This window comes from Lutra lutra, chromosome 1 (assembly GCF_902655055.1).
Source record: "Lutra lutra chromosome 1, mLutLut1.2, whole genome shotgun sequence".
Lineage (NCBI taxonomy): Eukaryota > Metazoa > Chordata > Mammalia > Carnivora > Mustelidae > Lutra > Lutra lutra.
In genome coordinates, this window is record NC_062278.1 from 138,363,380 (window position 1) to 138,387,901 (window position 24,522).

The 24,522-nt window shown below is 38.3% G+C and overlaps 1 protein-coding gene across 1 annotated transcript in view; it reads left to right on the plus strand.

Moving 5' to 3' along the window:
* KCNH8 (potassium voltage-gated channel subfamily H member 8) overlaps nucleotides 1-24,522 on the plus strand; it is a 385,143-nt gene that overhangs the window by 211,701 nt on the left and 148,920 nt on the right. Inside the window, exons 4-5 of the mRNA XM_047737762.1 lie at nucleotides 6,957-7,084; nucleotides 12,010-12,250. Coding sequence (XP_047593718.1) covers nucleotides 6,957-7,084; nucleotides 12,010-12,250 — 369 coding nt within the window. The remainder of the gene's footprint in view (nucleotides 1-6,956; nucleotides 7,085-12,009; nucleotides 12,251-24,522) is intronic.

Sequence of the window (24,522 nt, forward strand, 5' to 3'; positions counted from 1 at the left end):
ATAATAATTAAATAAATTTCTCTATAATTCTTGTTTGTTGCTACGATGATCTACCAATGAAATTATGTCACTGTGATTTTAGCTTTTAAGATTTCTTTGTGGTATTTAACAATTTTTTGCTTTCAACACTACAGAATTTAAAGCATAAGAATTCATGGTTTTTTATGTTTTCTTGTAATCTTTGAAATAAGGGGGAGGTTTTGTTGTTGTTGTTGTTTTTAGCCATCTTAAACCAAAAGTCTCTGCCTTAATATCTAAATGGGAACACATACATGATCTGATATGAACCAATATATTATAAAAGTATTTATAATGTATAAGAAGTGGTGTGAGGGGAAGTGGGAAGAAGATGGAACCTAAAAGTGATAACTGAGGAGGTGCGTGTTCCCGTGTGTGTCTCTCTTGATGCAAGGGAAAGAGTGAGATGGGAGAAAAGACAGCAGGGGAAATAAGGCCTGTCTAGGAGATCCCCCCCTTCTAACTCAACAGGGGGACACAGGGACGTGAAAACATCTCATCAGAGGCCTAGTTGTCCATAATCTATGGTGAGGTGGAAAGAACATGGGATTTCAGGGAAGATCATTAAGGATTCAGCTATCACTCAATCACCCATTTTGAATTTGGGCAAGTTACAGGGTTTCTATGACCTTTCATTTGCTTTGCAATAAATAGAAACGTTGATGCCTTACAAAGTGAGGATGAAATGAGAACTAAGACAACATTCCCAGCTTGATGCCTAGAACATGAGAGAGGCTAAGGGAATATTGATAATATGTAATGTTTTGAGAAGTCCTAACTCCCTGGAGTATAAACATAACGTTTAATTTTTCTTGGAAATGATCTTTACTGGGTATTGCTCAGTAGCTGAAATTGCTTCTTTTATCATACTGTTTATAGGCACATTAGCTTCTCCCCTTATATAATACTCATTTAACTTTTTTTTTTAAGATTTTATTTATTTATTTGACAGAGAACAAGTAGGCAGAGAGGCAGGCAGAGAGAGAGAGGAGGAAGCAGGTTCCCTGCTGAGCAGAGAGCCCGATGTGGGGCTCGATCCCAGGACCCCGAGATCATGACCTGAGCTGAAGGCAGAGGCTTTAACCCACTGAGACACCCAGGCACCCCTCATTTACCTTTATTGAGCTGCTGATGATCTACAGGTCCCTAGAATCTTCATCTTCTTCTTTTTGTTACTTCACTACTGTCTTCATTTTCCTTCTGCCTTAGCACTCATGGTTCAACATTTTAAAGTCTCCTGTACATAGACCCTCAACTCTCCTGCACCTCTGTGTTTTCTCTATATCCATCTGACAAAGCTGCAAACTCAAAGGGACAAACAATACCTTTTCTTTGACCTAAACACAAGTGGCTGCGAACTGCTGGTATAATACTTACATTAGGGAGGATGGGAATCACTCTAAATTTATTTTTAGCAGCCTCAAAAGGGGAAATTCCCCAACCAGTCTCTCACTGTTCTTACTGGGTTTGACAGCCCACCCTTTATAACAAATATTTCAAGCATTCCTTCTTGTCTTCAAACTCCCAGCTCCTACAAATTACCCCGCATCCTTAACATTTGACTTCACCTCCAAAGTCAATGAGGAAGGAAGGAAGGAAGGAAGGAAGGGAAGAGAAAGAAAGAAAGAAACAAAGAAACAAAGAAAGAGGAAGGAAAGGCCAGGAAAGGCCCTCTCTCCCCTATCGTGGCCTTTCCTTCTTTTCCTTTCCTTTCCTTTTTCTTCCTTCCTTCGTTCCTTCTTTCCTTCCTTCCTTACGACTGGAGCTGTTTCATCCTCCTGCCCTGAAACCTGCATGTTCACGTCCATGTATATGCAAACAATGTCCTCCTTCCTTCCTATTAAAAGAGAGGGATGGGATGTCTCTTCCATCTAAGGAAAGTCACTCAAAGTGAGGTGCGCAGACACTGTGGCCTCTCTTCTTTCTTGGACCATTCTTCTCCCTCAGATTCTCTGACACCACCATTATCCTTTCCCTCCTTTTTGTATTTCTCTTTTTCAAACTCTTTTTTGCCTCACAGCTGGGGCATGATGTTTTGGAGGGCCTAGATTTTCTTCTGTTGCTGTCTTGCAACATAGTTTCAAAATCTATTAGGCAATGAAGCCATGCAACTTTTCTCTCTAAATATGTCTCCAGTGTGACAGCTTTGTGCCACATCTACTGCCAGAGACTGTTTCCACTGACCTCCTAAAATGGCTGCCTGGGTGATTCCTAATGACCTCTGTTGACTCTTTCTAATCAGTTTCCACACTGCAGGTTAATGTGTTATTTTGAAAACTCACATTTTCTCGTGTCATTTGAATGCTTATAAACCCTTGCTATGATTTCATGTGCTGGAACTGTTAATTATCCCCCAGAACTCATCCATTAAAAATAGAACCGTCTCCAGCTTACAACAGAGATTTAACAGGGAACAAGGTTGCCCAGCTAGTGACTCTATCTCCTTGCCTCTTTGTAGCCAGGTGTGGCTCAAACCCAGTGGGTAAGGGAAGGGAGTGACTTCTGGCTCTCCCAGGCAGCTTCCTGCCCTCTACTTCTTCTTCCTCCTCCACAGGGGAGCTGCCTAGGACTCAAAGATGGAGGCCACTTGTGAAGGCTAGTAGAGCTGCCCACCAATTCCGTTTGCTCTCCTCTGCTGTGTGATAGGAAAGGAGAAGACGGTGAGACTGACTCACAGACCCCCACACAGAAAGAGAGAGAATCATTTTCTTGTTCAAGAGAGTTATTCAGGCCTAAGCTGTTCCCTAATGAATACTTTCACCATTGCACTTAGAGTAAAAAGCAAAATTCCTAATGTGGCCTCCGAGGCCCTGGGTGACTGGTGAGCTGTCTGTTCTGCCTGCCTCCTCGTTTCCCCTTTTACGTCTTTTCCTCCCATTCTCTACATGCCGACTCTCCTGGACGTCTTTCAGTTTTTCAGAGATGCTGAGGTCTTTTGTGCCCAAGGCCTTCACACCTTTTATTTGCTTGGTCAGAAATGTTCCTCCCTCTGCTACCCTTCACCTTGTCTTACTAACAACTAATCCTTTTTCAGATTTTAACCCTAAGTCATTTTTCTTAAGCAATTGATGTCCCTATCCCCACCCCACCCCCCCCGCATCGGGTCACCACACCAAAGAACTGAGTCAGTTCCCACACCTAAGTGATCTAATACTACTGTAGTCGTGTCCTTAATATGTTATGAAATATCTTTTATTTAAAAATACAATATATAGGGGCACCTGAGTGGCTCAGTGGGTTAAAGCCTCTGCCTTTGGCTCAGGTCATGAAACTGGGGTCCTGAGATTGAGCCCCGCATCAGGCTTTCTGCTCAGCTGGGAGCCTGCTTCCCTCTCTCTCTCTGCCTGCATCTCTGCCTACTTGTGATCTCTCTCTGTCAAATAAATAAATAAATAATATGTTTAAAAAAATACAATATATATAACATACATGTAATTTAGTTTCCTGGATCCACTTCTTTTTTTTTTTCTTTCCTCTTTTTTTTTTTTGGTTAATATTTTATTTATTTGAGAGAGAGAGAGAAAGCATAAGTGGGAAGGACTGAGGGCTAGGGAGACAGAATCTGAAGCAGATGCTGCACCAAGCCCAGAGCCTGGTGAGGGACTCGATCTTATGACCTTGAGATTGTGACCCGAGTTGAAATCAAGAGTCAGATGCTTAACCAACTGCACTGCTCAGGTGGCCCCTGGAGCCAGTTATAACACACATGTATGTGTGTTGATTACATGTGGTTTTATAGCTCAAATGTTCCCCTAAACATATGTTACTTAGTTTGGCATGTGTGTGAACATTATAAATGTGTTGCCTTGATGTCTGTGTTCTATTTCTTGCTTTTGTGCTCATTATTATGTTTTTGAGATATTTCTATGCTAATAGGTGGACACTATTTCATTCATTTTCCATTTATTCCTACATATGTCCATTAATAGAATTTTAATATTCTATGTCATAACTCTACCACAGTTTGTTTATACATTCTTTTGTTCATGGACATTTGGCTTCTTCTAGTTATATGCACAAATACACGTGTCTGTGTTATACACACACACACACACACACACACACATATGTTTATGTGTTTGTGTTATGTGCACATTACAAATATTGCTGTCCTGAGTACTTTGTATATATTTTTTAAAAATAAGTTGTTCCCTATCCTATTTGTGATTTCTTTTTTTTTTTTCCCCCAGTTAGGAACCATCAACCCAGAAGCATTTTAAATTCATTTCTCCGCTTGGGAGATTTTATTTTATTTTATTTTATTTTACCTTATTTATTTATTTTCTTCTTCAATGTAAAAACGGTTTTATTAAAGCACAGGGACAGGACCTGTGGGCAGAAAGAGCGACCTCTGCTCAGGAGATTTTTTAAGATCACATAGGTAGAATGATTTTCAACTTCAATCCTGCATAAGGATTAGATTGTAATGAAAATTTTTCAAGGAAAACTTCTTTTCTTCCATTTAGAGCCAAGATCAAGCATATATTTTTTTTTTAATTTCCCTTTGAGGGGCCCTTTTTTAAGACTATAAAATCGCTGTTGTTTCCTTTGGAAAATCTCGGCTATTAATTAGATTTCTCCATGTCATTAATCTCTCTTATCTGGTCCATTTGGTAGTTACTATTGTAATTCCACTTGGCGTTTTGATACCAACGGCCACAGCAGAAGCAGCCCACTGGCTTTTCCCACCATATTCCTGTAAACATTGCTTTAAAACTCTGGCTGTTTTGGGGGCGCCTGGGTGGCTCAGTGGGTTAAGCCTCTGCCTTCGGCTCAGGTCATGATCTCAGGGTCCTGGGATTGAGCCCCGCATCGGGCTCTCTGCTCAGCGGGGAGCCTGCTTCCCCCTCTCTCTCTGCCTGCTTCTCTGCCTACTTGTGATCTCTGTCAAATAAATAAATAAAATATTAAAACAAAACAAAACAAAAAAAACTCTGGCTGTTTTCATATTTAAATATATTTAAATTTACTCCCTGCTGGATTAATAATTACATTTTCAAATACAGCGTTCAAGAGTTCTGTGTGGACCAAAAAGTTGAACACAGAAAGATGGGATCTTAACCTTTAACATACAACTAAATGTGCTTCTCTAGCCAGGAGGTTCCAAAGGAAGTGCCCCCTTTGATGTCTGTTCTTTCTTAAGCTGTTTTTAGTGATTCAAGCCTATAGGAATGTATCAAATTTATTTTAAACTTTCTTTCAAAATAAGAAGCAAAAGGTGAACGACTGAAAAAAAACAGGTAACGTCATATAAGACTTTTGCAGGGAATAAAACACCCTATGTTCTGGTCATTTAAAAGCATACCGGGGTGGAGCGGGAATTGAGTGTGGTTAGAAGTCCTTGAAGGACTTGGCGTCCAAGCTCAGATGGGCGGTAGCAACCAAACCACATCATTTTTATGAAGGAGAGAAATCAAAGAGCCTCTGTAATGCTATAGAGATTGGATGATGAAGCTTAGATAAATAATAGTTTTTAATTTTTATATTTTGCAGTCACTGTAATATAGATACAACTTATTTAGGATGAAATGTATGCTGATCAACTGACCAAATAAAGACTACATGTTTCTTAATGTCATATAACATGTTTTTTTTTTTTTTCATATTGGATATTTGGAAAGAAAATAAAGTAGCTGGACATCTACCTAATTTTACTGAAATAGGGTCCAATTGAATTAAAGATTTAACTATCAAGAATAAAGAAGACATGGGGGTGCCTGGGTGGCTCCATCGTTAAGCATCTGCCTTCAGCTTAGGTCATGATCCCAGGGTCCTGGGATCAAGCCCCGCATCGGGGTCCCTGCTCAGTGAGGAGTCTGCTTCTCCCTCTCCCTCTTGCTTGTGTTCTTTCTATTTCTATCAAATAAATAAATAAAATCTTTAAAAAATTAAAAATAAAAAAAATAAGATTAAAAAAGACATAAAGATGTGGGAAGAAAGCATGCACAGAATTTTAAAACAATTTTTTAGTGATGGCTATTTGGCTGTGCAGGACATAATGTCTAGATACCACAATGGGTACATCATTATATCTGACAACATAAAAATTAATTTTTATGCTGGATAAATGAAATTCAAAGACAAGTAACAAAGTGGAAGCATTGTTGGCAGCATACATGACAAAGAAATGGGAGTTAGTAAACAAAGAGCTCTTACAAATTAAAAATACCAGTGTAACTTTAATATTGGAAAAATAATATGAATAGATTTCATAAAAATAAATGCAATTAATGTGCATATTTAGAATGACTTACAGTTTACTTTGATGTGGAAAAAAAGATTATGTAAAGAGTTTTTATGGGGCCCCTGGGTGGCTTAGTCTGTTAAGCAGTTAAGTGTCTGCCTTCTGCTCAGGTCTTGATCTGGGGGTCCTGGGATTTAGCTGTGTCAGGTTCCCTGCTCCACGGAGAGTCTGCTTCTCCTTCTCTCTCTTCCCCTACCCCCTGCTAATGCTCTCTCTCTCTCTCTTACTCTCTCTCAAATAAATAAAATCATTTTTTTAAAAAGTTTTTCTTGTAAACTTCTATTTATGCAAAGAAAAATAAATGTTGATATTGGGTATATATTAGATAGTTTTCTGGAAAAATATCAAGAAAATATATTGGGGGCTGAATCAGGGATATGAATGTGGAATAGCAGGAAGACAGGAGTAATATTTTTTTGACTTTTGATTTAATGTTTTTCTAAAAGTGTTTGAAATTTCCTCTATGCCCCTGTATGTTTTACTATAATTTAAAAAATTAATGCAGTTAACATGATGACAACAATACATAAATCGTGAAGGGCTAAAATTAAGTAAATGTCATTAGGAGCCAGCAGATAATTTTAAGTGTTGAAAACCATGTGCTATGTGTCTTGAAAGGGAACTGTCAAAACTTGACTTTCTTGGTATGAAATGATGCATTCATTGGTGCTTAATGAGTTTTATTTTCCCCCAGACAAAGCCAAAGGAAGATCAAGAGCAGGGACCCACTTTGACTCAGCCCGGAGACGGAGCCGAGCGGTCCTTTATCACATCTCTGGGCACCTGCAAAGAAGAGAAAAGAACAAATTGAAAATAAATAATGTAGGTGGTATATGTGTACACTGTGAATGTTAGAGTTTCCCCTGGTGCCAATATTTGATTCACTAAAGAAAGGCTCCAATTACTCATTTATTGGCTTTCCTAGATTTTTTTGCACTTTGGTTTGTGCTTTCCTATAAAGAATAAACTAGAAAAGGTCAGCAATCATAAGACATTTCTGCAATAAAAGTGCTTAATCACAGTGTTAGTACAGCACAGAGATTAGAATATTACTGTAGTCAGTACAACATGGTACAGGGGACCCTGTGAATGGGGACATACTGTTTACATTTTATGAACAAGATGGTGCACCAAGTCATAGACTACATATTCACAGCTTGTTGGTTAAAATTTCTCATATTTAATTGTAGTTCCATCTATTCCGCACTTTATCTAATTTCACTTAATGCTTTTATCTGGGAGGACCATGAACAAATCCAAGTCATGATTCCATTTAAAAAATGTACAATCTCTATAAAACAGAGTCGGCAATTTCACACCACGGAACATTGGGTTTCAAATTCTGTGCCTTATATCATATGGTTTTGTCAAAACTTGTACTCCTAGTAAATGACAGTTAGGGCTACTTTCTGCAACCTGCTCCTTTTCTGTCACAAGCCACAGCAAATAACTGTACTTCAAAAAGGTGGTCCTGTGCACACACAACTTACAGGAATTCTCATGAATTTTATAATTAGTTCTTAGCATGGAAAGATGTCACTGAGAAACCCAGAACTCTGTCTGTTCAGTTATAGATATTCAGGGATAATTTTTCAAATGACGGTAATATCATTAATGTGCATTGTGGGGTGTTCAGAACACAACGTCTTTGCTGGGTGTGTGACTATGGGTGGTAGATACAAATACTCAGGGTCTAATTTGCCAGTGCCATTAGAAAAAGGCACATCAAACAAGCAGAGCTGTTTTGGAATAAATCCATGATCCAGAAGTCCTGAGAGTTAGGGACACAAAGGGTTTCTTTGGCTTCTTACTTTTTACACAGAAAGCTGGAGACTAGCTAATACACATGCATTGATAAAACAGCCCTGTATCAAACATACAAAGTATCTGCTTCTCTGTGGTGAACAAAGAAAGATGCCTGAACCCACCCGGAGTGGGAGATCTGACAAGAAAGTACAGCCAATCTAGTTCGGCTTTGGTGTGATTTCCTTCTGGAAACCAGAACAAGCGGCTTTGATCCATTTGTGCTCTAGGACCATTGCCCCATGCTGGGGCCGATCAGCCAGGCACACCATGAGGAGTCACACACAGCTTCTTTTGGCCTGACTTAGGATAAAGATTTTCTGGGGACACCTGTGCCTGGGTGTCGCATTGATTTGCTGAGAGTCCAGGGATAGACTTGAAAGAGTGCACACCTCTTGGTCTCTGGATCCTTCCACTGGTTCCTATTGACATCTCCCTTCAGTTACTAAGCCAGCCCTAGTGACATTAAACAAGTTCCAGGAAGAAACAAAGGTAACCGCATCTGGGCTTGATTTTATGCAGGTCAACCAACAAAGCACCTAAACAAATATTAGCCAGAGATTCTGTAATGCTGAAAGCTGACACTGTCTTCTACCCTTTCGCTAAAAATCATTTAAACATAGCGAGTATTACGAAGCTTCAAAATGTGTTTGCTGAACATGCTGTTTTTCCTTATTGATCCAACAAGAAACGGAACAGCACTTAAAAATCTGATTTAAAAAACCATAATTCCCACCTCTTAGCTAATTTGCCAAATTGCCAGTCATTTAAGAAATACAAACATGAGGGGGGAACATTAAAATAATAGTAAGTAAGGATGTCTAATCAAACTGATCTGGCAATACAGGTAGTATATTTAGATTTAAGATACAGGTAGTATCTGTCTCTGTCTCTTTTCAAGGAGAACAGAGTAGAAAGGCTAAAGATAGCAGGAAGAGAGAAGGACAAAGAAGAAAAAATGATCTGGATCATTTATCAGCTGAACCATCCATTTGGGGGGAATTCTGGTTATAGTAACATTCACACACAAATTCTCAATATTTTTACAACTCTTTGCTATTTACAAATTCCTTTCACTTAGATCCGTATTATTTGATTTTTATAGTAAGCCAGTACTAGATACGATTTTTATTAGTTCCACTTTAATGATGGAAAAGAACTTATTCAAGTTCTCAAAAGTGGAAGCAGGATGTGGGACCCAGCTGTGTGTCTTCTGACTCAAAGCCACTGTGCTTTGATATGGTTCTGTGGAATAGGAATCTATGATTCAACCATACGCAAATGAGCTCATCAGGCCATTAGCCAGGTTTGAGAATCAGGATGTAACACCTTTTAGTCCTGGCTCTGACCGCCTGGTACAGCATAGAAAAGGCACTTAATTTCTGCTCTCCTTGATGTGTTACTCTATTATACAACAATGTGATGATGTAAAGGTCTCTAACAGAAGGAAATGTAAAGATCACATGAGCTTGAGAGGAGAGTGCTTTCAGAACCCAAACATTATGAGCTGGGTACCAGTGGTCCTCAAAGGGCAAGGCAAACGCTTTCCTGGGACTTGGTGCAGTGATTATAGAAACATTTTCCCATCTCCTTGCTCATTCAAGTTAGTTTCAAAGAAAAGTTACAAAAATGGTTTAGGAAACAGTTACCTTAGGTAGGCTTTGGCTTTAACCATTGTGTTTCAAAAATGTGTAGAGGTTTAAGAGCTAATACACCATTGGCACTAAAGAATATGCTTCGAAATTAATAAACGACATATGACTAAAATTCAGAATTGTTGGTTGCACTTTTCCTTAGGCAAACCCCAGGTTTCAGGGTTATAAATAAAGATCTCTTTTCCCCCAGCTTGCTAAAAGCTTACTTTGCAATTATAAGAAATTTTCTTCCGTTCGAAAGGCTTTTGATAAAACTTGACGAGTCTAGTTGTAAGAGAAGAGGAGCATCTCTATTTTTTACTTAAGCGAAGTGTCATGATGTGAAGCATTTGAGTCAAAAAACCCTTAACAATTTAAGCCTAATTCTAGATATAATGAATTCTTAGTATCTTTTAAAATAATTTTAAGCAATATGTTTTAAGTACCCTATAAAAATGAAATAGTGTGATTTATTTTCTGACTTATGGAGATAACTAATACATATTGTTGACTTTTTGTGTCAACATGACTAATGCTTCATGTAATCAGCATAATCCAAGGAAAATACTTCCTGAGTTTTCCTAATCCTCTCTCCTAGAGCTGGCATCTCCCTCAAATGAGGTAAAGTTTTAATCTCTGTAATATGATAGCAAAAGACTTACTCAGATAGCAATTGAGGCACTCCCCCATGGCTTCTCTACTAATGTCTTATATTTGAAAAAAAAAAATTATATGAGAATCTATCATCTCCTTCTGTAAGCAGAAGTACTTCTCAACCTTTAGGTGGTTAATACTTACTGACCCTAACTCTATCTTCTCCTGTACACCTACCTAAACCTTAATGAGAAGCCCAACAGGTGTTTTATGCCAAAGCCCACCCTTTACATTTGCTTCTGAAAACCGGAAAATGATGCGAAAGAGGCAGGTCAAGTTTCAGGGAATTAAATAGAACAGAGATGCAGTGGCAGATGGGTATCAAAGAACCTTCTGGAAGTAGTGAAGTAGTCCCTCCCCACGAAACCCTGGCATTATGAGGTGCCGGTATGGGTTGAGTGAGAATATTAATAGGAAGGAGAAACTTGTTGGGAATGCCTACCAAGGAGAAAGGTAAGATAGGGAGTAAGTTATTATCAAGGTAGCAAAAATATTTGGTCCCTGGTAGTTACCACTGAAGAGCTAAGTATTCCTGAAGGCTCTGACCTTTCTTGAATCCTCAAGTACTTCAGGAATCCCTGAACATTCCACACGAATTTGTCCTTTCCTCAATGGCTGAAACAAGAAAACATACTGTGACCTGCAAGTCACATGTATTCCAAAACTTTAAGCTGTTCACTTACTTCATCCAACTTAACTTTCAAATTTAAGTTTCCATTACCGATCTTGTGTTTCTCATTAATTGAGGTCAAAGGAAGGTCTGCAAGTATCTGGTCATAGGCTTGTCAAATTTCCACACATGCTATTGTTGGGCCTCTGTTTGTCTCATAGCAATAAAGAATTGTTCATCAATTTGGACTGCTTTCTAAATGAAGTGCTTTCGCAGTTATAAAACTCCAACGATTCTGCATTTAATCAGCTGCGCAGTGACACTGCCTTTCTCCTCCTCTGACTTGAATAACTCTTAAGTAACCAACCATGTCTTATGTTAACATCTCTGCAAGGGCTAGCTAGTGTCACGATGAATCCATGCCAGTGAAGGGTATGAGATACGGGCTCCCAGCTTGAAACCTCATCAACAGCCGCAAGGCAAAATGCAGGTGGTGAGCACAACCTGGTTGTATTTTGGAAGAAATGTAGATAGCTGTTAACCATACAATGTCGATCATATATCTCTCTCCTTTCTGGGAAGAAAAAATGGTACCTTCGCTATTATTAGAAGAATTTCCCATCCAATATACCCTTTAGATAAGGACTGTCATTTCAAAACTACAAGAATATGGAGTGTCCCCATGACCGTAGGAATGGAAATGTATCTTTGTTTTCAGCGTGTAAAGGATTACACTTGACAACTGTGGGTGTTTATAGGTGACATTTTAAGTAATAAGCAATTGTTCTAAATGAACAAAGTCTAGATTATTCACTTACCGCTTATGACTAAATTCTGCACATTCCTGTTACTTAGAGTGAAGGTCTCTGCTCAGCTTCAGTATGTGCATCTCCACTGTTGGCCTCCCCACCTTCTAAAAGTCACTTGTAAACATGCGTTGGCCTTGTGTGTAGGAGCGGTCCTCCTCACAGAAGTGCGTTTAAGGCTGTGTGATCCTTGCTTCTAATGTTGTGTCTCCCTTCTCTCCTTTTTGTCTTTATCCACAGAATGTTTTTGTAGATAAACCAGCATTTCCGGAGTATAAAGTTTCCGATGCAAAAAAGTCCAAATTCATACTTTTGCATTTTAGCACTTTTAAAGCTGGCTGGGACTGGCTTATTCTGTTGGCGACGTTTTATGTTGCCGTGACCGTACCTTACAACGTTTGCTTTATTGGCAACGATGACCTGTCCACGACTCGGAGCACAACAGTCAGTGACATTGCAGTGGAGATTCTTTTTATTATAGGTAAGAACCAACGGCTGCTTTCCTAGAGGATTTGCATAGAGGAAGTAAGTGTGTTCCAGATTTTTCTGACATGAATTTGCACTAAGATCCATTTGCATGGGCATGACTAAGCCTCGGATGCAAATTTTGGAGAAACGCATATTTGGATTTCTGAAAACTGCCTCTTCCAGCTTTCTCACTGTTCCTTTAATCAAACAGGTCTAAACTCATGTTTTGTGTGTCTATCCTTGTGTTGTCAAAAATGGGCTAAAAAAGGCTTAATGGCTATTTTGTTGGTACTCTCACATCCATCATGATCTTAATTGCACAGGGTCAGAGATGGGGCTTGGCCAAAATCCATCAGTGGTCTGATAATGGTCCAGACTTGGGCTTGGTTCTCCATTCCCTTCCATGCCTTTGTGGCATGTTGGTGGCTCTTGTCATAGGTGGCCTGGTTGTAGAAACAAAGGATTACATAAGCCTTCCAGTCAATCAGGAGAAGCAGAGAGTATCTGATTTTAACTTAAAAAGAGGCCCCAAGAGATGCTTGCTAAGAATATTCATCTCTAGAATATTGGGAACCTCAGCTGAAGCTCTCTGTGCTCTACTCTTATAAGCCTCTTATTTCCCTGTCCCTTAAATCTTCATCTGTTTAGATCAAAGCCTAGCTCTTTCTTGTTCATTTTAAGACAAATCCTATAACTCCATTGAGGCTTAGATTGACTCCTTGACTCCCTGTAGAGGTGTGTTTTGTGTGTGTATGTGTGTGTGTGTATGTGTTTTAGAGCCTTAGGAAATTGCAAAAGTAGTACAGAAATGTCCCTTGTCCCTTAGTTCTGGACCATCACTGGTAACCTGATACCTGCTTCTTTACCTAGTCATGGTGATATAGGGCAACATCCTTATTGTAAAGATGAAAAAAGTGTTTGGAAAATGTTTTCAAGCATCTAGGTGAACAAAGGAATGAGAAATGGATCTTAAAAGTTCAAGGAAAGAAAATAAATGAGGCAGATCCAACCCTTATTTCAGTGGTGATGGTACTTTTTTCTCTGTGCAGCTGATAAAGCTTTGGGACCAGAGTGGGTTCTCTAACTGAATGTCAGCATATTTCATCTGGATGAGTTCGTATGCTCTTGGTGTGGCTTTGACACCATTATTACCATTGCATTTACTGGGAACCCCCCCTCAAAGCTGTTAGGACCCCTGCTTCCACCCCAAAAGTGGTGGCTGTAGTATGTAGTATGTATATACCACTAGATGGCGATGTTGTCTACTTGGGTAGCTTGGCAAGGCTACAAAGTCAAGGAAATAGGTCTGTAATTTTTTTTTTTTTTAAACTAAACCGTTCTAAGTTAGAAATGTGTAACCGTAGTAAAGGGTTACTGGTCAATGGCAAATAACAGAAATCACTGGTCAATGGCAAATAACAACATTCCAGCTTGCACACATTTGGGTGTATCCATAAGCAAATCCGCTATGGTTTTATAAACTTTTTCTTTGCTAACCTTCCATGACTTCTCCTACCCACCCATGACATGTGCATAAATTAGCACTCTAAAAAGACTCCCTGTGACCCATTCAAAATTCTCAAGAACGAGAACAGTCACTAAACATGTTTATTATGCCTGAGTATCTGCTTAACAAATATTTCATGCCATTATTATTAATAATGTTATTATTTACAACTCTGTCATAGGGACATGGTTATATCTTGAAGTTTCCACTTTTCCTTGTTCTTAGATACTTGAAATTCTATGGGCTTAGAATCCGCTTCTGTACTACAGGCTCACTGGCCGATGATGACACATTTACACTCAGAACTGACACTTACGAGAAAGATACTTTATACAATTTTGGAGGGTTGAATTGGTTGGTTGGCTTTTTTTTTTTTTTTTTAAGGCTGTTTTCTTCTATTAAACCAGGGAGTCTGGCTTGCCCCCTGCCAGTTGCCCCTAAATCTTCTGTGTTCTTTGTAACTGACATCTCTGCTCTGCTGGGACAGCAAGATGATTTTCTATGTAGGCAATACCCACTCCTTCCTAGTAGCATGACAAAGAAATGGAAATTCACTCTTGTTTTTAATGCCGTTTACCTTCTATAAAGATTATGTTAGAATTTGAGATTTTTGGTCTGCCAATAATTTTAGAGGGATCCCAGTCTGGAATGCCTTCTTGAATGACATATTTTCATAAGCAGTAAAAACTTGATTGCTCTTTGCTATGGTTGTCTTCCTGCTCTTTTTCTTTTAAATGAGTTGAAACGTATCTACAATTTATTTTAACAGATTTGGAAAAAGAGTTGAAAATTTCTCAAAGAAAATTTCCCAGAACATTTATTCTATGAAATATTTCACAAAAGTGACCTAACAATGATCACTGAGAAATAAATCAAAATAGTAAGAATAAGAGTGCATAGCCTGTAATACTGTAATTTTACAATACTAATAGGGCAGTGCTTCTACCATTTAATAGTTACCAGGTTGGTATGTGTGGCAAAATCTATATGCATATTTAACATGTTTCTTTTCTATTTATAGAATAGTGTTATCAAATTGGCATCTTATAATCAGCTGGTCAGAAATGTTAAAAAGTAGTTTAAAAGATGTTTGGGAAGGAAAGGCTTTCGTATAGCAAAACATGATGCTTTCCAAACATCTTCTTATTTAAACCACTCTATACAAATGTAAGGTGATGGGATTATTTTCTAAATGGGGAAAATGAAGTGTTCCATGAAAAAAGAATATATAGTCAAAATGAAACTTGAAAGATAATATCTCTTTTGGTAACTCAAAGTGTGCATTAGCTTTGTAAATCCTCCAAGAAATTCAGTGATAAAGAAATGTTTAACTGTGATTAATCCAGCACCTCCTAACGTTATTTTTTACCTTCCAACTCATTCCTCTCCAGGCCACTAAGTAATATTCTTTCGGGAAGACAGACTTAAAAATATTCTTTCCTGATAAATTCACTATAAAGTATCTGAGTATTATTATGTTAGTCAAACTATAAAAACCAATGGTGAGTTTGAATCTCCCTTAACTACTTTCTTCATCTTAAAATAAATTGCTCTGTAAACCACATTAATTCTTTAGGATCAATAGGGCACAAGGTTTGACTGTAAGTTACAAAGTGGTTATAAAATTACTTTTAGTTTGAAAGTCATCCTATATAATTTAGCTGCTGACTCAAAGTCTTACAGAAACTTGCAATGGGAAGTGAGCTACTAGTAATTTATCTAATCCAATCTTTCTTACTTTATGGGTGGGAAACTGAGCCCTAGTGATATGCGCAAGGCCCTATTACTAATTGGTGGCACATTCAGGTCTCCTGGTTATCAGATCAGGTTTCTCAAGGGTTGATAACCTATGTGATTTCATTTTCTGAAAAATTCTACTCAACTTGCCTTCTTTTATTTATAGCAATGAGACAGAAAATGAGAGAAAGAAGTACCAACTTCCTTCTCTTTCTTCCATGAATGCAGAAATTAATAGTTTTAATCTTTGAAATCTTGGTGGCAGAAATTGTGGTAGGCCCATAGATCCAATAATCACTTACCTCTTACCCCTTTTCCTTATCAAAAACCCAAAGAGCCCAATTTCATGCACGTGGCAGTATCCCAGACCTAAGGAATGAATTACGAGAATTTCAAGCCAGTTTCAGGTGTAGGAGTAAGTTATGTTCTATCCAATAGGATATATAGAGATTGTTTCTATGGGACTTTATGGAGATTATTTTTTCCCCTGAAAAAAGAAGAGAGACATATGGGGGAAAATATTTGTGTCCCTCTCTCTTTCTTTCCCCTAGGATGTGTGGATGGAAGGGTATGATGGATTGTAATTTCTGTAGCCATCTTTAATCCTGAGGAGAGACAGAGGGAAGAAGATGTGGAGTCCTTATTGAGCGATATAATAATGTTCCTTTTATGGGGGCAACTGTTATTGGACATTTTGTTATTGATAGCTATATCATTCTAAAATTTTTTAAAAAACCACTGCTCTGTCATCTGTGACCCCTTGCACTGAGCCATTTCAGAAGTTCAATGATAAATCCTTTCCAGAGGAGCAGAATGCTCTTTTTTTCTGTCATTCCACCGTGAGCCTCTTCTAGAATGCAGTTTGTGCATACTACTTACTAGCTGTTATGATCACACAGGCTTAGTGGAATCATAGACTGTGCCATAATGCTGTAACTCTGACTTGCTTTCTCTAAGAATCCTCAGAAAGCTAAAAGTCAAAGTAAACATGGTATGCAATAGTACTATCTGTTTACTCTATATTCCCCTTAGTCATAAAAGGACAGTTGAGAGTCATGGGGGACAAAGGGCGTCATACATCATGTAGACCATACTGGCCGGGACTGAACATCTAGCATCCTTACTACTGACTACACACCACCGGTGCTCCCCAGTTATTATGAAAACCCAAACACCCCATACATATTCAAAAGGTAATACTTCCTCAGTGTTATGTTTTTAAGGTTATACTTCGTGCTGATTTAGGTAATTCTATTTCACTGGTTCTCAGTGGGACTTTAATTCATTAATCAGCACTATCATCATTTGGTGTTTAATGCTTTTGGATCACAATTTACTTATCTACAAATGATTGTACCCCAAATAATGAATAGAACTTCTCTACATGTAGTTTGTCTTATGAGTATATATTTATGTTTTCATTTCTGGTTATTTTATTTTTTCCTCACTCATAATGCTTTATTAATTAATGCTTCTATTCATTTACCTGTCACTAAATTTTGCTATCTCAGAATCTTTTTTTCTTCTTATCATTTAATTATTATTATAACCTTGTGATGTAATTAACACAGGTGTATCTGTTTAGTCATAGGAAGGAAAAGAGAGAAAAAAGTAAGCAGTTTATCCAAGATATAGCTGATTACTGACCAAGCTAGGACTAAAACCCTAAACCCATTTGTACAATGGGTAGTAGCATTATTGTGAGGATTTAGTGAGGTTATTGTATTAAGAAATAAGTTTACTCACTGTTTAATCAGTACTAAAAAGTATTGTCAATAATGTCACCAAGCCTCTGTCTCTTCAGTTTGCTTTAATATCCACTATTTTTCTGAAAACAAGCACTCTTCAATATAAACTGAAAGTTCAGCTAATCATGGGAATAAGGTAGACCAGAACATTCCTTAGCTTTCAAGAACATGAGTGTCCAGGGACTCATTTACCACTTAAAGGATCTAAGGCTTTTATAGCTACTTCCACAGATTTGCCTTAGCATCCTTTTAGAAAAGCTAAGAGAAGGTCTCTTGTATCTACCTAAGTCAGGCATCCTTTAACTGGTGTGCACTGAAATGACCACAGATAATACTAGAGGCCATCATTCCAGGTGCATCTCCCATCCAGTCTTCCATCAGCACTTGCAGAAACAAGGAAAAGAGCTCATCTTCATTTCCGCTCCTCATCCTTTTTCCTGCCTTGCTCTGATGAGGCCCGAAAGGCACTAAGCTGGGCTTCCAGTAATAGTCGAGAAGGAACTCATTAGCTAAAGTCTTAATCACTAGCTTTAGAGGAATAGAAACTTCTCTCTGTTCAACAAATTCATGATTTAACTGGGTCTGTGTTCAATTTCTTCTCTTTTAAAAGATTTATTTATTACACAGAGGACATTGGGAGAAAAGGAGAGGAGAAGTGAGTTGGGGGAAATCGGAGGGGGAGACGAACCATGAGAGACAGTGGACTCTGAGAAACAAACTGAGGGTTTTGGAGGGGAGGGGCTGGGAGGTTGGGTGAGCCTGGTGGTGGGCATTATGGAGGGCATGTATTGCATGGAGCACTGGGTGTGGTGCATAAACAATGAATCTTGGGACACTGGAAAAAATAATATTAAATTTTAAAAAAAGATTTACTTATTTATCTGAGAGAGAGAGAGAGAGAGAGAGAGTGAGTGCAGGGGGAAGGGCTGAGGGAGAGGGGAAAAGAGTCTTTTGAGCAGACTCCATGCCTGACTGAGGAGCCCAAAGTCAGGGCTCAATCTCATGACCCAGAGATCAGAACCTGAGTTGAAACCAAGAGTGGGATGCCCAACTGACTCTGCCAGGCAGGCGCCCTTGTGTTCAATTTCTACTGATATTTAGAGATACGTGTTTGCTTTAAAAAACTTCTTCCCAAGTCCTGTCTTCATTGTGCATAGTCTTTTTTTTTTTAATTTTATTTATTTATTTGACAGACAGAGATCACAAGCAGGCAGAGAGGCAGGCAGAGAGAGAGGAGGAAGCAGGTTCCCTGCTGAGCAGAGAGCCCAACGTGGGACTCGATCCCAGGACCCTGAGATCATGACCTGAGCCGAAAGCAGCGGCTTAACCCACTGAGCCACCCAGGCGCCCCTGTGCATAGTCTTTATTGAGATACCTTTTCCCATTTAATGTGGAACCGAAGAGTAATGTTCTTATAGCATTCAACTATAGTTTATTACTTTCTTTCTTTTTTTTTTTAAGGATTTCATTTACTTATTTGACAGAGATCACAAGTAGGCAGAGAGGCAAGCAGAGAGAGAGGAGGAAGCAGGCTCCCTGCTGAGCAGAGATTCCCATGTGGGGCTCCATCCCAGGACCCTGAGATCATGACCTCCCAGGATCCTGGGATCATGACCTGAGCTGAAGGCAGAGGCTTTAACCCACTGAGCCACCCAGGCGCCCCAGTTTATTACTTTCTGATAAAAATTCAAGCCTCAGAAGAAATACTTTAATTCTTGGGGTGCCTGGGTGGCTCAGTCGGCTAAGTGTCTGCCTTCAGTTCAGGTTTTGCTCCCAGGGTTCTGGGATCCAGCCGAGCATTGGGCTCCCTCATGAGCGGGGAGTGTGCTGCTCCCTCTCCCTCTGCCTCTCTCCCTGGCTTGTGTGCTGTCTCTCTCTGTCTCAAATAAATAAATAAAATCTTTTACACAAAAGAAATACTTTCTTTCAGCATTCTTGGGTGTCTTTTTCTGTTAAGATAAAGTATATAAATCTCAGTGGAAACTGAAAGACTATAGACATTTTATTGTTATTTCATTGCACAAGCAAAGCCCAACTTAATCATTTTCTTGAAAATTACAAAGGTATGTCATTTTCCCATTTAGTCAGATGACTGATATTAAAGTTACAGACTTGGATACTGAAGGGAAAGATTTCTAACAATAAATAAAGTTGAAATTTCATGGCGATGAGAGAATTCAAATAAATCTTACCATCAAATCTTTGGGGATCCTGGTATTGCCAGACTACATATTTAGAAGTCTTAAGTTACCATTCATTTGCCTCTTACTATTTGAGTCCCTCCCTCCTTTTCCTCTCTCCCTCCATCTGCCCCATTTTTCCTCTCCTGCTTTCATGTACATTCTTTCTCCTGTTCTCCCTCCTCCCTCTGGAAACCTACACAGCTTTATACCCCTGTATCTGTACCTCCATATCCCTACCCTTCACAATGACCTTGGATTGAGTAATAGGGTCTCTTAATAAGCGGAACTCAGGATGGCGTTCATAGCCATGGCTCTGATTTGACCTGTGTCTCATGTGGGCATTTTTAACCTGACAAGAATATCCCAGTCTCTACATTCCCAGATAATACATTTGGAGTATTGAATAAGTACAATGTGTTGTATTGAGCATTCACCATTGACTGGACATGAATCAGTACCCATTCGGCTACTGACCAGCTATTTTTCTGGTGAAGAAATTTAAACCTGAGGATACAGCAATAATTAAACAATAACAAAAAACAAAAACAAAACAAAACAAAAACAGAAAACTACTCTCTCATTTCAGATTCCTACAGAAGTATAACATACCCAGTGTCTTATCTGAAGAGTGAAGAGTTGTTGTCAGAATGCTTTGGGGGGATAAAAAAAGAGTCCATTGAACAGTAAGCTACTGTTTTCACTATTGTTATTAAGGGCTCCCAAATAGGTACTTAACAGAGGTACTTAAAAGTACCTACTCAAGCACTTAAGCAAGGAGTAAAATTGCATTTATTTTCGCAAATAAACTGTCAGTTTCATTGTTGCTTCTTTAGGTTTTTCAGAATAAATAAATGTAAATATTTCTTTAGGGGGATCTCATCTTTTGTGAATGGATGGTTGCATCATTTTATCATTGAATTATATGGAAAGGTTTTTTTTTAATTTTTAAATTTTTGTATTAACATATAATGTATTATTAGCCCCAGGGGTACAGGTCTGTGAATAACCAGGTTTACACACTTCACAGCACTCACCATAGCACATACCTTCCCCAATGTCCATAATCCAACCACCCACCCTCTGAATTATATGGAAAGGTTTTAAAGTTCATGTAAAATGGGCATGTAGGTAAGTAGTTTTTCAACCGTGGCACTATTGATGTGTAGACCATGTTAATTACAAACATTTTAAAATAGAAACGGGAGAAAACAAACAGTCCTCAGTCACACCCATCCCAGCACAACTGCTGCGTCCACATTCAGTCTTTCTGGTTGTTGTTTTCCCTACTTATTTTCATATGATTGTGATCACAGTCTATACAAACTTTGGTGACTTTTTTCCACATGAGATTTTGATGTAAGCATTTCTCTGTGTTTTATAAGTATTTATAAACATTTAATAGTTGCATAATATTCCATTATATAAATGAACTATTCTGTTTACTTAGCCATGTCTTAATTGTTGCACATTTAAGATGATTTTTTTTGCTACTTAAAAAATTATAGTGGACATCTTTATGGAAAATATATTTATTCACTAACTAAATAAATATATATTGAATGCCTATAGTTTACCATGCAGTGTTTTAGTTGGTAGAGATAGAATAGTGAAACAAATCAGGGTCTTTGCCTTTATAGGATTTATATTCCAGTAGAGATAAACAGTAATCAAAACAAATAACATGTGTAATATGTCAGATAGTGGTGAGTTGCATGGAGAATAGTAAAGCAAAGAAGGGAAAAGAAATGGGTCGCAATCCTAAATGAGGTGGTCAGTGATGAGAATTAAGAACATGGCATTGAAGTAAAAACAGAAGTGAAGCAAGGAAACAAGGAACTGTATGTCTCGATGAAGGATATTCCAAGGAAAGAGAACATCAAATGCATTTAGAATATTTTAAGGGGTGGAATTATTGGGCCATAGAATATTAACATATACAGCTTACAGCATATTTTCAAAGTTTCATTTTTTAATCACATTATTCTTAGAGCATTTATTGGTCAGTAAAGTTCTAGTTGAAAAACAATTTATTCATGCTAATATTTTTTCATGCTAATATTTTTTATAGTAATAGATCTTGTGCAAAGTTATAGGTGCCTGTCACTTTCTGAATTTGTTCTACTACTAAACAGTCACTTCACTTAATGGAGTAATTCAGATAAAATAGTGTTATTAATATTGCATCATTGTTATTTCTTTCTTTCTATTTTTTTTTTCCTTAGGAGATTAGATATATATGGAAAATAGAGTTACATTTGCCTGACAGATACAAAACTTATTACATGATGTATCCGAATCCATTATGTTTATATCTGAAATGTTTGTGAAAAGGTAGATTTAGAGGAAATTGTCTTAGCGTACATGTGAGAATGATGCTGCCCTGTGACTTACCTATTACTGTAAATAGAGTATGAAAAGGAGCACGTGCTCATAAAATATGAAACAATAGGGCTTGTTTTGAACAAGGCAAGGAAATTAAAATGGAATATTACTAAATTTAGAAACCCAGAGGGAAATTACGAGTTCTTGATTTAGAAATTTATTGCAGACTAACGCGGGATTTTTTTTTTTTCCATTTGCCCCGTACCAAACATGAACTCCGCTATGTCATTCTTTTTCCCACTTTTTCAAATATGTTTCCTTGCAGTATAAAAAAAAAATTCATACTCTCTAAGTAAAAGTGACATCATTTATATGGTTTATATTTCCTATTTCAACCCATTCATTTAGCATTTGCCATTGAAATGATGTCTTCTCCAATTATGCCAGCAGTTTTAAAATTAAATAAATACATAATTTTTAAAGCAAATATATATTGAATATGTTGAGAAGTTGTTTAAATATTTTATTTGCTTTTCAAAAAGGTTTGTTTATAGAGATGGGGGAAAGGCAGAGGAAGAGGGAGAGAGAGAATCTTAAGCAGAATCCATACTGAGCATGGAGCCTTATATAGGGCTTGGCCCCACAACCCTGACATCATGACCTGAGCCAAAATAAAGAGTCGAGGCTTAATGTATTGATCTACCCAGGCACCCCTTTAAATATTTTATTTTTTAAAAGATTTTATTTATTTGATAGACAAATCACAAGTAGGCAGAGAGGCAGGCAGGCAGAGAGAGAGAGGGAAGCAGGCTCCCCGCTGAGCAGAGAGTCCGATGTGGAGCTAGATCTCAGGACCCTGAGATCATGACCCGAGCCGAAGGCAGAGGCCCAACCTATTGAGCCACTCAGGCGCCCCTTTAAATATTTTAGATAACAGAAAACATTATGGTCACCTAGGCCTAGGAGTAATTCATTATGTGTTGTTCATTAAATTTTTGTTGAGGACCAATAAGATGTCACTCAAATGATTGCACATGGCAGTTCCTCAACATAGTGTAGAAGACCCTCCATGGTCTAGACTCTCATCTTTTTATCTATCATCACTTTCTCCTTTTTCCTGTGTCTCCAGCCATACTGGACCACTAGCACTTCTTCAACTGTGCCATTCCCTACATACTTTGTATTTTCGTATCTTTCATAGCTACTACTCTCAGAAAAAAAGGTGGGGGGAGGCAAGACATCTCCTTACCTCTTCTTTAGCCAATAAAATTCTCCTTATCCATTGCATGGAGCACTGGGTGTGGTGCAAAAATAATGAATACTGTTATGCTGAAAAAAATAAAAAAATTAAAAAAAAAAAAATTCTCCTTATCCTTGAATGGCATCTTTGGCCTCTTCTACAAGATCGTCTTTTCAAGTCATCTTACCCTATCAGGAGTCTGGGTTAGTTTTCCCTCATGCATTATTTAAATGCTTTCCCTCCCTCACTTTTCTGCCCTCTATTATAATTGTCTATTTCTCCCCGACTCCACATATATACCATAAATAAACTATGAGTTCCCAAAGGACATGGACTGGATAATATATTTACTTCTCTAGTTCCTCCAGCTAATACATATCTGACCCATAATAAGCAGTAGACTAATGTTTACTTATTACCATGGTACAGATAAACAAAACAGGAAGTGTGGCTCATCCAGTTGAACAATAGCCTTCTTTTCCAAAGGCAGGCCTCCATGGTTTTTTCATATGGTCCCACAGCTGGCTGTTCTTTATTTTTAAACAGTATGGCTCACTTTATTTATTTATTTATTTATTTATTTATTTATTTATTTATTTATTTTTTAGATTTTTAAAATTTATTTGAGAGAGAGAGAGAGGCAGAGAGAGAGAGAGAGAGAGAGAGAGAGCATGAGCAATGGGGAGGATGGACAGAGGCAGAAGCAGGCTTCTTGGATCATAACCTGAACTGAAGACAGGTGATTAACCAACTGAGCCACCCAGGTGCCCACAGTACAGCTCACTTTAGAGTAACTAATCCTTAACAAGTCAGTGCCAATAAGCAAACAGCAGGTAGCTTGAGAAATCCCATAGGTTGTGGTGCCTTGCCTGCCTTTTGCAAACATTCCAAAAGTTTCTCAAGGCCTCCCAAATGGTTCCATAGGGTGAGTGTGAGATGAACTCAGCAATTCAAAAAGCTAGGTACTAGGATGCCATCCATTTCTGGCAGAAGAGAGACCTACGGATGTGCAGAGAAGCAAAGAAATGCTAGTCTCAACTTAGCTGGACATCCTGCCCACCAGAAAATTAGAAATCTTTTAAAACAATTAACTACTAAGAATTATTTAAAGGCAACCCTGACATAAACCTGATACCATACATGGAGTGATGAAAAGTGTATTGAAGAAAGTGAAGGCATTCTCCCTATACTTGAGAAGCCTATACAATAATTGGAAAAACCTGCCTCAGTGTGAAACTTTTGGGAGACTGTGAAAGAGCAGTGGTGCCTTGCTCCAGGCTGTGTAGATGATTCCATGATTGCAGGAAAGACATCTCTGGTGTATTTTGAAATAGATGTAACGCTGGTCAGTATTAGTCATGGACTGTGAAGATGGGATCAGAGACATTGATAGGGAAGTGGGGTGAGAGACCATGAGGGCTGAGCATCTGTAATGAGGACGAACTTACTAAAGTGGCAACAAGAAATAAGCAGTGCCTGTGGTTATTCGTCCTTTTGTGATTCTACCTCAGCCTGGCCTTATGGGCAGAATGAAATTCACTGCTGGAA